Raw genomic sequence first — 12,904 nt, 5'->3', positions numbered from 1 at the left:
TTGACTGGCATAAAAGCCGTTGACCAACCAGCGATTGATTATTCTTTACTGTAAGTGCTAAGCCACAAATTACTGACGCTAGCTAGACTTGGTGGGGTTCAGATGGTGGGACAGGCTTCAGACAGGCTGAAAATTGAGGCTTGACGCACTCGAACGCCTCAGTGCAAACCCAAAATTTGAGCTCATACAGCCGAAACCGAACGATTTTCAAGATTTCCCGATTTCCCAATCTAACCGCTCAACTTTCAACATAATTACCCTAAACGCCATAACGCCCTCTCAACTCAACACCCCTAATGGCGTCTAGGAGACTCGCATTCAGCCTTGCGCAGGGCATGCGCAGCCGTTCTGCTGCCAATTCCCTTATCCGACCATTAAAGAGAGGTTTTGCAACTCCAGTGACGTCTGTCCTCGGCGCGAAGACTGAGACCACCACATTGAAGAATGGTTTGACAGTAGGTTTCTCTAATTCCAATGGTGCCCTTTTTCTATTTCTCAGGCCCATTGCTGATCAACAAAATATAGATTGCGACAGAATACTCGCCCTGGGCGCAGACTTCGACCGTGGGAGTGTGGATCGATGCTGGCTCAAGAGCCGAGACCGACGAGACAAATGGAACCGCACATTTCCTAGAGCATCTCGCCTTCAAGGTATGAAATTAAATTAGATCTTACATTGCATTACCCAGTAAAATTTTACTGATCATCTGCTCAGGGCACCAAGAAGCGAAGCCAACAACAAATCGAGATCGAGATCGAGAACATGGGTGGCCACCTCAATGCCTACACCTCGGTACGTAAATATTAGGCCTTTACATAAAATATTGCCAATAGCAATATCTTGGTTCTTTACTTACTAATACCTGAACAGCGCGAGAACACTGTATACTTCTCCAGAGCATTCAATTCCGATATTCCCCAATGTGTCGACATCCTCGCCGATATCCTTCAGAACTCAAAGCTCGACCATTCTGCGATCGAAAGAGAACGCGACGTCATTCTTCGTGAATCTGAGGAAGTCGAGAAGCAATTGGACGAAGTTGTATTCGACCATCTTCATGCTACTGCCTACGCACACCAGCCTTTGGGACGCACAATTCTAGGACCGCGACAAAATATCCGCGACATCACCCGCACCGAGCTCACTAATTACATCAAGACCAACTATACAGCTGATCGTATGGTTCTGGCTGGTGCCGGTGGTATCCCGCACGAACAGCTTGTCGCCCTAGCTGAGAAGAACTTCTCCAGTCTCCCTACTACGTCTCCTCACAACGAGGCCTACATCCAGTCCAAGAAAACCCCCAACTTTATTGGATCTGAGGTTCGAATCCGCGATGACACGATCCCTGCCGCCCACATCGCTCTCGCGGTGGAGGGTGTTAGCTGGAACGATGATGACTACTTCACTGCCTTGGTTACCCAGGCTATTGTCGGCAACTATGACAAGGCTATGGGCAGCGCCCCTCACCAGGGAAGCAAGCTAAGCTCATTTGTTCACCACAACAACCTAGCCAACAGTTTTATGAGCTTCTCTACTAGTTACAACGACACCGGGTAATTATATCTCTCCCCTTTCATCTTTTAATAGATCGTTCAGGCACTAATTAATTCATTAGTCTATGGGGTATCTACCTAGTCAGTGACTCACTCACCACCCTCGACGACTTAGTTCACTTCACTCTTCGAGAATGGTCTCGACTTTCAACCAATGTTACCGAGTCTGAAGTCGAGCGAGCAAAGGCACAGCTGAAGGCCTCCGTTCTCCTCTCCCTCGACAACACATCGGCTATCGCGGAAGACATTGGTCGACAAATCGTCACTACTGGTCGCCGAAGAAGCCCTCGTGAGATTGAGACAGTGATTGACCTCATTACTGAGAAGGATGTAATGAACTTTGCCCAACGAAAATTATGGGACCAGGACCTTGCCATCAGTGCGGTTGGCAGTATCGAGGGACTACTAGACTACCAGAGAATCCGAAATGACATGAGCCGAAACTTTTAAGTGGGCAGTGATTGGGGGCCGGATCGAAAAAAGGGGGGGACCCGGTCATAGAGTGTATCAGATAATCACGCACTTCGCTGTACCATACCATAAAGACTTTCTCATCTGTTAGATCCCCTCAAAGAGTCTATAGATGTGTTTTCTATCGTGTGCTACTTGATACTCGCTCGTTCATACTGTATAATGTTGCCTGGGTGTTTACGCAAGTGAATTTGACTAGCAGCACAAGTTCTGAGTGTGTCAGGTTTCTACGAGTGCTTTTGAGATTAATACAATACTCTAACTGAAGTCCCGTACAGGATCGCCCGTCTTTCAGATCTTAATACTAGCATAACATGTGCATTTTACATGGGGGGTTCCTCGTATATTAATTCTAAGACATGGAGATAACTTTGAAGTTCATGAAGCACGAGAAATATAGTATGGTAAGACGTTTTACAAGAACGGGATATTTTTTTCACTATGGTGGGGATTGTCTCGGTGCTTGAAGTATGGTGAATTGGTATGGATCATGGGCGAAAACCTTCGAGGTTGCTTTCCTATTTACTTACAAACCTACCTTAGGTACCGGTAGTAACCGACCAACCAACCAACCAACCAGCCAGCCAGCCTTCGTGCCTTAATTCACCGATGTAAGTATCATTTACGCGTAGCTCTAAGCACGATACATAGCTCCTCATATATAAGTACGTACCTACCTAGGTACTCAAGCAGTAAGTATTCCACACTCTTAGATTTTCTCTATCAACACGCTTCCTAATTACATGCCTGAATTAGGTGCCAGTCAGTGTCATTAAAAATCAAAGAACCAGCTGCCCCTATCTAAATATGAGTAGGTACTAGGTAGGTAGGTATATAATCATTCTGCCAAGTCTACCAACCCTTACTCATCGCTCTTCTCCCCCCATCCCCACCAAACCACATTCCCCCCCTTTCCCTACCCCCCTTACCTCCTCCCCCCATCCTCACTCTCATCCGCATCCTCCACCCGCACCTGAAAACGCACGGTTCGGGGACGGGACACGGACCTGTTCCTCTCCCTCTCCCTCTCCCTCTCCCTCTCTATCTCCATCTCTATCTCCTCCCACTCCCGCTCCCGCTCCATCTGCATCTCCTCGTCCCGATATCTCGACCGTTCCCGCGACCGTTCCCGCGAGGCGCTCGGCATCCTCCGCGCACTTCTCAGCGGAGGAGTCGGCGGGCGTGGGCTTCTGAGTGCTGATGGGCGTGGGCGTGAGCGTGAGCGTGGGTTTGGGTTTGGGTTTGGGTTTGGGCTTAGGTTGCTGTACGATGTCGTCGTTGTCGTCGTCGTCGTCGTCGGGGTGGAAGACGGAGATAGACGACTAGACGGCTGGCTCGACCCCGACCGTGCATTCCCGCAAGGACGAGGAGGAGGACCACCGTGCTGTCTACCTGCGCTCGGCGGAGGAGGCACGTATGGGGGCGAGGGGTACCGGAACTGCGAACCAGGCGGCGGAGGCAGAGGCGGGGGATACCAGAACCGCGATCCAGGCGGCGGGGGCGGTCCCTGCTGGGGGTAGGTGCCTGGCGGTGGTGGAGGTGGGTAGTATAAGGATCCAGGGGGCTGCGGCATAGGGGTCTGGCCGGGAGGGGTGCACGCGTATGGTAGAGGAGGGGCGTAGATCGCTCCGGGTGCGTGAGACGGCCGCGCGTAGCTGTATAGATACAGGAAGCTGTGCGAAGGAGGAGGGGGGGGGAGAGGGGAAGGGTATCCCGAGCTAGACGCCGGCCTTAGCGGCGGCGGTGGTCTGCTACGCTCCCGAGACCTGTTGGTAGACTGCGCGCGGCGACGGCTAGACGACCGATTGTTGCGGGACGGCGGCCTATCCCCATTCCCGGCCGCGCTCTGCGAGCGTTTTCTCGCTGGGGGTTGATCCTGGCGTGCAGACGCTTCGCGGTGTTGTTGTGGTTGTCGAGGTGCTGCTGGGGGATACGAGCCATGGGGGTCGAGGCGGTGTCTCAGCCGGAGCATCTGCGCCTCGGCTTGTCGCTCTTCCCACTGCGCCAGGAGCTCGTCCTGCTTGGCCTTGTTTATGTCTTTGGATAGGGGGCGTCCCATCGTGTCTTTCTTTAAGTACTGGGCTTGGTTTTGAGTAGAGTTTGTATGGTGCATCTTGAGATGGTGATAGATAAGTACCTAGGTATGGTCTAAAAGGAGGCGATACGGATCTGCTAGGCATGGCACAAAGGGTTTGGCTAGGTTTGAAGCGTAAAAGAGTTCTCATTTAAATAATTTAACTCCTGGTCTCGAGTACGGGTGTCAGATGCTCTTCATCAGACATGCATACTAGGTAGCCATGACTGTTATGCTAACCATGACCATTTGCCATATCGGACGAAGAAGTTCATGTAAGATTCGTTTCGTATCCCATCTTGACCCGTCTCTCTTTCCTTTGGAAGAGACGCGAACACATTATTATATTCACTAAACGTTCCGGAACAGATAAGTTCTTTGTAGAATCCGATGTTGGTTGGTAGGTTGGGTTGGTAGGCTGGTGAGTTGGTTGGTATATCTAACGCTGTTGTAAAGGGGCAAGACCTGCCCTCACAACCTCCATCGGGGCGGCACGTAGAGCGACTCCAGTATATGGATTGCTGCTCCCATGAGAGGGACAGGGCCACGTCCGTTCCAGCGTACTCTACATACCTACCTAGGTATCAAACCATAAAAAGCCAGACATGATGATGCTCTAACTGTTCCCGTTGTCTCCTCCAAGTGAGACCATATCCAGCGTACGTTAGTCCGTTGTGGTTACTCGGCCACCGTTGGTACCCCTTGCCGGTCTGTGTCAGTCCTGATAGATCCAAAGCTTTCGAGCTCTAGTGGAATCTCATGTAAACCTGTCTCTTAGTGTATTATCCTTTTTGGAGACATAGTTGATGTTATTTATTTTTAAAAGATTGTTGGGGTGTAAATTACACGTCGTGGCATTTAAGTGACTATGCCCTGTGTACTAGTACCACGACAGCTGTTACTGCGATCGGTAAATGTAATGGTGACTTTAACCATTCCAGGTGAGATGGAGTAATATCTGCATTAAAGGAACTACTCCAGATACAATTAACCTGCGGCTATTAATCTATAGCTGTACTTCATACTATATTCTTTATCATACCTAGTCTTTCGAAGTGCCCTAGCTAGGACTTATGAACTCGACGATGAAGCAATATTCCTAAGACGCGATACAATTATACTCCTTCGTAGGTATGCATGACTGATGTTAAACCCCATATCCTGATGTGTACCCAGGTAGTCAACATGACGAAGGAAAATCCCAATCATAGCCAAGTATTAATATAGGTAACACTGCTCCCACGCCAGAAATAAACACTGCTTACCCGGTACCTGGTATTTACCATGACAGTTTATCCAAAACATCCCATCCCACAGAAAAGATAGACACCTACTACCCACGTAAGTACTCAATATCTACAAAAAGAACGCTCACAAATCCCATATTGCCAAGTATTCCATCCAGACCCAGTCACCCCCCACCCCCTTTATGCTTCAAGCCGCAACCTTCGGCTCGCGCAGCGCAAAACGATTAAACTCCTCATCCAACAACTCCTGCACGCGGCCCCAGAGGCCGACCCTCAGGGTGCCCGAGAGCCAGTAATTGCCCTTGGCATCCTTGCCCACGATCGGGAACGAGTTGCGTATCGGCACGCCATTAGTCAAGCCATTCGGCTGGATATACGACGGCCTTCCGATCTCCTTGCTGTCCCGCTTCTCCTCCGTGCCGTCGCCGGGACGTGCCACCACGGCGGCCGAGAAGTCCGTCTCGAAGAACTTTCCTTTCGTCCAGTTGGATATCATGATCGGGATCATGGTCGGGTCGCCGAAGACGGAGATCTTGCCCTTCTTGCTCGCTGCCAGGTCGATCGCGGCGCGCGCTTCGATTTGCGCTCGGGTGCCCTGCTCGGTAATCGAGCGGCGGACCGCTGATGCGATGTAGCCGAGCGGTTTGTTGAAGAGGTCGCTCATGGGTAGGAATGCGCACACGCAGGCGACGGCGTTACCGACGTAGGCATGTGTCGGGGGCAGCAGGTCCTTAGCGAGCACCGAGCGCAGGCCGAAGGCGTTTATAATGGATATCACGTGGTTGGCGTGTCGCAGGTGTGACATGGCCAGGCGTGAGATCCAGGCAGAAAGCACGTCACCCTCACTAAGGAACGGTTGAACCTTATTCTCCTCCTTCGGCTTCTCGCCGTCATCGTCGCTCTGCGTGGCAAGATAATCCAGTGCCTCTTTATGCAGGGCCTTGACATGCGCCGCCGGCAGGTATATCATGCGGGTTTCCTCCCCGCGGTGCCAGAACATGGTCGCCCAGATGTAAAAGACGGCGAAGAACCAGGCTTTGATTGGAGATAAACGACGCTTGGCCAACACGTAAGGCTCCTGGGGGTTTGTCCCTAGTGACTCGAGTGGGTCTTCGAAGACGCCGTAGAGTGGTTTCACATCTTCATCTCTACCTTCGAGGACAGCGACCCATGCGTCCAGGAGTGCTCTCCGTCCCATCGCGTCGAGAAAAGTGTGTGGCCATGAAAGCGAGACGATAGTGGCGTCAGTAAAAGACACCACGTGCAAGCTCAACTGTGGTGCGTCTGTGTACAAGTAGTCATCAAGGTATCGGGGTGCGTCCCACCTACGGAGTAAAGGCGCAAAGTCCTCTGGATCGCTGAAGATGGTAGGCTTAGTGGTAGCCCTAGGTAGTCGACGGCCAGTTGGATGTTGAGCGATCCCGGAGTCATGTGCCACATGGGAATAAACAAAAGCCGGTCGTGTCTCATCGAAGAATTCCGGCATGTGATATTCGAGTTTCCCATCAGTCTGTAACCCATTTTAGCTATTTCGATCCCATTGCATCAAAGACTATAAGACTCGAACAAGGCGTAGTAAAGGACGGCAGCATACATTGAGTCTCAACCTGGCGCCAAGCTTACGCCAGTCACGCCGATTGAGGAGCTTCTCCAAAGATAGGCGTAATTTATCGGAGTCTAATACATCATCGAATCTCATTGTATACTCCACGATAACCGCTCTAGTCATGGGAGTATCGTCGAGACGGTGCAGTGGGATGACCGTGTCGGACGATATTGTCAAAGGGGGGTTTCGTTGCCCATTTCTCGAGAGCAGGTTACCCATCTTGCACGATTGCCGTTATAGAGCTCAGCTATTTTCTTGTCATGAAAATACTGGAAAAGTAGACGTGATTCTTTGAAACCACTAATTCAACATGTCGGGTTGCATATAGAGATGATATAGGACATGAGGAGGCTTGGATATTAGATTAGTCGGCGTATTCTATAAAGTGACGAGTTGACCCTTCGGGCAAATGGTCAAGTAAACCCACGGCTTGGCGAACGGATCGGACTTATGTAGCACTTCCAAGACTCATATACACTATACATGCCCTGGCGATCTTCATCATTCTCGAGTTATGGGCCCCACGGGAATATATCACACTACACAAGGTAAGTAATGTAGGTAAGTAGTTGAGAGAATGTGATACTGTTGTGATATATGTTGCAGGCGGGAGAAGGTGTCGATAGGAGGATTATCGGAACCTTCATTGGCTTAATGGCTACAGTAGGTAAATAATAGGTAAATCTCCCCTTTTCGTACGTTAGTATCGTCGAAACAATTTACGCGGACAAGATAACACAAGCAAGGAACCCGTTGTGGCTTGCGTAGTAGGTACCTACCTAACTATCGTGTTATTGGCGTAGAGACTATGAAATGCATGGCGTGGTAACACGCGACGTTCAAAGGTTTCAGTACATACCTACAACCTAGATGCCTCTAGGAAAAGCAAGGATAGTATAAGTGTGCCTACCTACATAGGCAAGTAGGCAAGTAAAAATCCCCAACCCCGAACATTGAAGGATACATGATAATATTATCACTTTACTACCACGAATACTCTTCTCGTATTGGTCGCCTGGATTATAATTATTCGGAGTAACATAGCATGGCAACCTGAATGTTGTACGAGGGTATAAATGCATGCACAATGCATGTAACAGTCAGTGTCCAAGGCCCAAAGTGGTGGGATTAACGTTGTGTCGTTATTAATTGGCGTGTCATTTTACGGTATATAGCTAGAACTACCGGGTAAGTGCCTAGTTCCCAAGGTCAGTATTTAGATAGGTGACCTGGAAGTGAAACATTCAATCTTGGGATTGTTCTCGTGCCTAGACTTGTCTTAGCCACTCTGTTCAATAATTAATCTTTATTTATTCCGTCGTACATATATATGGTACGTACTTACCTACCTCTTCAATACATAAGCCATACATGAAAATTCATAGAAGTTTGACAAAAAAAAAGAAAAGAAAAAAAATAAAAAAATAAAAAAATAAAAAAAAATAAAAAAGGGCAATTCTTACAGAGGTTTCGCAAAAAACACACACACCTCAAACAAATGAAGAAAAAATAAACTTACGGGGCTTTCCTCCCGAAATCCCCGGGACTCATTAGCCGGAGTTGTAAAAGCGGATTTCTCGTAACGTTCGACATCGGGGGGCACAATGGCGTCAACCTCGTCACAGCATTTTGTAATGCTAGGCCTGTGTTGCCAGTTGCCAGTTGCCAATCAGGGGCACCTGCATACAGCTTGTCGGCGGTGGGATTCCCCCAACCTTGGAAGCATTTTGGTGTCGACCCTCATTAAAATCAAACGATGATGTGCTTAGCTACCGTACCTAACTGATCATTACCACCCACGAAAAGGCATTTGTGCTGCCGAAGTTAAATTCCCGGACATTTAGGAGTCCTTTTGATGGAATTAATAAACTCGGAGTCAGTCGCCATGAGAAGGGTAGTCACCGAAAACGACACCACGTCATTAGTACCTGGCAGTTATGTAGTTATCTTCCCTGCCTAGTGCCTGATGGTGGTTCATACTTCGTAGCGCGCAAATAGAAAATGACTTGACGGCCGTACACAACCACCCGGAGGTGGCTTGTTTGATTTCCGTTCTAGCAACGGCCTAGCTACGTTAATACCATGGTGCCTTTCCGGCCCGAATCGCAAGCAACGTCTCATCCAATATAACACTGCTCGCTTTGTCTTTTTATACATTCGGTAGAATAGGCAGTCCCGGAGCATGTGTTTCGAAGCTATAGTCGTGGAACGACTATGAGTTAAGTATGCCAATCTCTTTGTGGTATCAGACGCTGGAGCAACAGGACGTGAAGGAAACGGAAAGAGGAAATTTACAGCATAAAGGTTGCTTACCAGTCACTCAGTCAAACGTAATGCGAAAAGGAGAATATACCCGCCAAATTCGGTTTTCACTTTACTAAGTCTTCATCGCCTTTACATTCGTAGATTCAGGCACTCAACGGGGCAACCTCCTTGGTAGTCTCCTCATGAGAGCCATTAGCCCAACTCCAGCCCCTTCGATCAAGACCATGTGGGAATGCGCAAAGATCTCTCCGAGAGTGTGGGATGGGGCAGAGAAAAACAAGCAGCCGTCTGAGACTTTTGGCCCAGCGCGGCCGCCCCGCGAAACTTCTCCCATCCATGATAGGGGGAAGAAGTATGAACAGAGTGTTGGTAGCCAGTCTAACAGAGCTGCGCAACTCTTTTTTCAAACTGTCGATGTCGAAATTCAGGCCCATGTCGAGGTACCAATAATCGACGAACTGGTAGTTATCCACGAGTGTTCCATAATGAAGCCTCCCTGCGTATTAGCGACAGGTACTAGGTATTTCTGCAACTTCCCTGCGCTCTAGGCCGATGTTGAAGGAAACGATGGCCGAGACGAGACTCCCCCTTTATGTTAATCGAGAAGAGGCGTCAACGCCAGATGTGTGAAGGCGCTTTGATTATCGGAGTCTTTGGAGGTTGAAATAAGTGTAATAAGAGGATAAAAAGTATTTTAGCGACCATCAAAGCAATACCCTCCTCCTTACTTCTCCCTCCCCTTTAATTGAAGTGATTGGATCCCCCCCAGTTGGAGCAAGCTGGATCTCGCATCGACCTCATTACAGAAAGACCGAGGATCCGTGCAATAATAGCCAAAAGACAAGTATGCTGAGATTCCGTACCTGACAAGAGCCTCCGCGGGCCTGCTCGTCACGCCTTAATCAAGTTGAAAGAAGCTGGCTGCTTCCACGTCGACTATACCTGAGGCAACCTCCACGCCAGTCATGAAGGCTACGAGGATAGCTCCCACCTCTGATACTTCATGAGTCACAGACTCGACGGCGCCTTGGGAAATTTGTGGCAATTGTTTAGACTATCTTGATATAGTGATGTAACCTTATCGTTACCGAGAACGGGATCGAGACGATGCCTACATCCGAAAATATTATCTGGACTTGATGTAGTGTTGATGAATGGTATCCATTTGACCGACAAGCCGAAAACTATTCAGAAACTATTATTTAGTTCTAAGAAGTTCACGTTATAGAAATTATTACAACGCCGGATCTTCGATAGACAATGTTGGGTGTTTGGCATGTCGAAATTGCTTAAACAAAATAAGCCTCAAAGTCAATGCTCTGGTCATCGGGATGTCCTAGACTATTCCAGTGTCTGACAGGAGATACTTGTGAGTTACACCTTTAACAACGAGCATGACTATCGGGGTTGTTGAGAACTGGGCTGATAGTCTACATCCGAGGACAGTATTCATCGCTTATGTTGCTGATCTAGATATGGAACTGATTAGTAGCCACGCGAGGAACGCATCCTGCGCGACAAAAAGTCAGAGACAGCTCGTCTGCCTTCAGCTCGGAACAATACGTCATTGTGAAAAGCTCCGGCAACAGCTTTCCTCGTTACAGGCAGCTTGACGTCTAAACACCTTTCGTATAGCTTCTGGCCAAGTTCTGGTGGGACAAGCTCATCTTTCGCCGCCTCCAGAATAAGTATCTCTGGAGATGACTCTGCGGTTCTATATTTCTGGGATATGGTCCCTATATTTTGCCAACTGTCAAGGTGATTTCGAAGGAACGGCCAAAGGTGCCGATATGGCAACCATTTTTGTGGGTAAAGAACCTCTAGCATGGCGCGGATTGAGGTGAAGGGGGTTTCGAGGACCAATGAGTCTAGATGTATATCTGCAGGCATTGGAGTCAATGAGGCAAGGTTAGTAGCTACGCCGGCACCAATGCTTTGCCCCCAAAGTATAAGTTTTGCCGATGTTCTGGAACTGTGAGCCCCCCCACCGTAGGAATCATGATGTATCTGGGATATCCAGTTAACAGCAGCAGCAGCATCGATATTAAGACCTCTTTCAGTGGGCCGACCACGCGACGTCCAATAGCCTCTGTAGCTGAGGCAAACCATTGTGCATCGAATTTTTCTCGCATCCCACTGCAGTGAGTGCCTCTTTAGCATACTTAGTACCGAAGAGAGGTCAGGTAAGCGTGGGGGGATTGACGAGGCATTTCCTATTACTGGTGGTAAGCTCATCGAGATGTACCCCACAAGACAAAGAAGTAGAATGCGGACAGACCCTGGAAATAAAGGATATAGAATGCAACACCTGGCTGTGCAGACGTTGCACTGGGAGGTCTGAGATCGTTGGGATCGTTGGGACTGCTGAGAGCGCTGGGACCGAGGTCTACGTCTGTTACGCACAGGGCGAGATCTGTGCCATCAGTAGCGCGCACTCTTTCCTCTCGCCATTGAATACCAGCACATCGACTAGCGTAATCTTGAATCTTCTCCCCTCGTGCATTGGGCGGCAAGCCTGGCATGTATATGATCTTGTTCTGAAAAGTGACCATCATGAAGCACTTCCAAGTCCACAACGATACGAATAAGCCACTAAATATAACGGGAGCAAGCATCAGGCCCTCTACGTGGTATTCTCTCCCATGTGTTAAGATGCGAGGTGTCGTGGAAGGCCATGATGGGATGCTGGCCGTCCTTGGGATACCTAGAACGGAAATTCGGGTGAGGGTGACGGTACGGTGAAGAGCATCATGATTGGGGATTCGAAGCCACCTGGGCATGGCCATTGAAGGTGTTTTGTGTGGGGTGGAGGGCAGGATGAAATATCATTGATGCGAATGGATGAGTGATTAGGACAATGCATATCCAAACATTCCCTACTGCCTACTAGGTTAGGTACTTATATATATGAAATGATCATTAAAATGAATAGTTGGAGCTTGCTGCATGAAAAGAAAGGAGGGTATATCAAGTGAATTACACATTGGGTGTTTATGTTTATAGTGTAGTGTGTCGTAGATGTTAGGCATGGAACATTGAAGTTGTGCAAGTTGAAGATTTCAATATTCGATCAAAGTACCTAAGGTTAGTAGATTATAATGTAACTACTAGGTACATACCTACTACTAGTAGTACCTAGTAATAATTACCCCATATCTACTAACTTAGGTTATATTACCCATATTTGGAAGCATCGAAGAAGCTTCTTTTCTTTCAAGGTTCATTGAGCTCTTTCCACTGTCCAGTTCAGTTGAATAAAGTATGTATTGTACCTCCAGAGGTATTACAACGTCATCGACAACCCTCTAACTACCCCAGACAACCCCTCGTATGCTACAGCAACTAACTAAATGTGCAGTATAAATACGCTTGCACAAAAACTTGAATAACTTCACCAATCTGGCTCCTCCTAATTAATATATGAAAACTTCACGTAATAATTATATAAATATCTGAATTTAACAACTGAATTAGAACTTCATATGGCTAAGAAATAAAAAATAAATCAGGTGACGTAACTAGCCGTGGATTGGATATATACTAAATCCAAGGGCAAGGGCCAGCAGACCCAGCACTGGTAATTACTAGGTCGGTAGAGCATGCAACCAGAGCATACCCTAGGTAGGTCTTGAGTGCTGCACAACCTGATTGGCTGAACGGGGAAAACTTGGGTTATTGTGGCGT

The 12,904-nt window shown here is 48.3% G+C and overlaps 4 protein-coding genes across 4 annotated transcripts; 1 reads left to right on the top strand and 3 right to left on the bottom strand.

Moving 5' to 3' along the window:
- Positions 1 to 219: 219 nt before the first annotated feature.
- GGS25DRAFT_506303 (mitochondrial-processing peptidase subunit beta) lies at positions 220 to 2,306 on the top strand. The gene is made up of 5 exons (XM_049262297.1): positions 220 to 455; positions 526 to 651; positions 716 to 793; positions 872 to 1,557; positions 1,620 to 2,306. Exons 1-5 carry the CDS (start codon positions 297 to 299, stop codon positions 2,005 to 2,007), a joined length of 1,437 nt encoding a protein of 478 aa, XP_049112863.1. The 5' UTR covers positions 220 to 296; the 3' UTR covers positions 2,008 to 2,306.
- A 279-nt stretch (positions 2,307 to 2,585) lies between these two features.
- GGS25DRAFT_443001 (uncharacterized protein) lies at positions 2,586 to 4,320 on the bottom strand. The gene has a single exon (XM_049258755.1). The coding sequence runs from the start codon at positions 4,139 to 4,141 to the stop codon at positions 2,954 to 2,956; it is 1,188 nt and encodes a 395-aa protein (XP_049112862.1). The 5' UTR covers positions 4,142 to 4,320; the 3' UTR covers positions 2,586 to 2,953.
- A 1,216-nt stretch (positions 4,321 to 5,536) lies between these two features.
- Positions 5,537 to 7,174, bottom strand: GGS25DRAFT_525237 (uncharacterized protein; the record flags this gene model as incomplete). Its single annotated transcript, XM_049264743.1, has 2 exons — positions 5,537 to 6,859; positions 6,944 to 7,174. The coding sequence occupies 2 exons, from the start codon at positions 7,172 to 7,174 to the stop codon at positions 5,537 to 5,539; spliced, it is 1,554 nt and encodes a 517-aa protein (XP_049112861.1).
- A 3,062-nt stretch (positions 7,175 to 10,236) lies between these two features.
- On the bottom strand, positions 10,237 to 12,674 carry GGS25DRAFT_442902 (alpha/beta-hydrolase). The gene is made up of 2 exons (XM_049258754.1): positions 11,499 to 12,674; positions 10,237 to 11,433 (listed from the first exon to the last, which is right to left on the bottom strand). Exons 1-2 carry the CDS (start codon positions 12,004 to 12,006, stop codon positions 10,706 to 10,708), a joined length of 1,236 nt encoding a protein of 411 aa, XP_049112860.1. The 5' UTR covers positions 12,007 to 12,674; the 3' UTR covers positions 10,237 to 10,705.
- Positions 12,675 to 12,904: the final 230 nt, after the last annotated feature.

The sequence above is a fragment of the Hypoxylon fragiforme genome (genome assembly GCF_022984875.1).
Source record: "Hypoxylon fragiforme strain CBS 206.31 chromosome Unknown GGS25scaffold_9, whole genome shotgun sequence".
NCBI lineage: Eukaryota > Fungi > Ascomycota > Sordariomycetes > Xylariales > Hypoxylaceae > Hypoxylon > Hypoxylon fragiforme.
The sequence above is the reverse complement of the archived record's forward strand: the minus strand, read 5'-3'. Positions and strand labels throughout refer to the sequence as shown.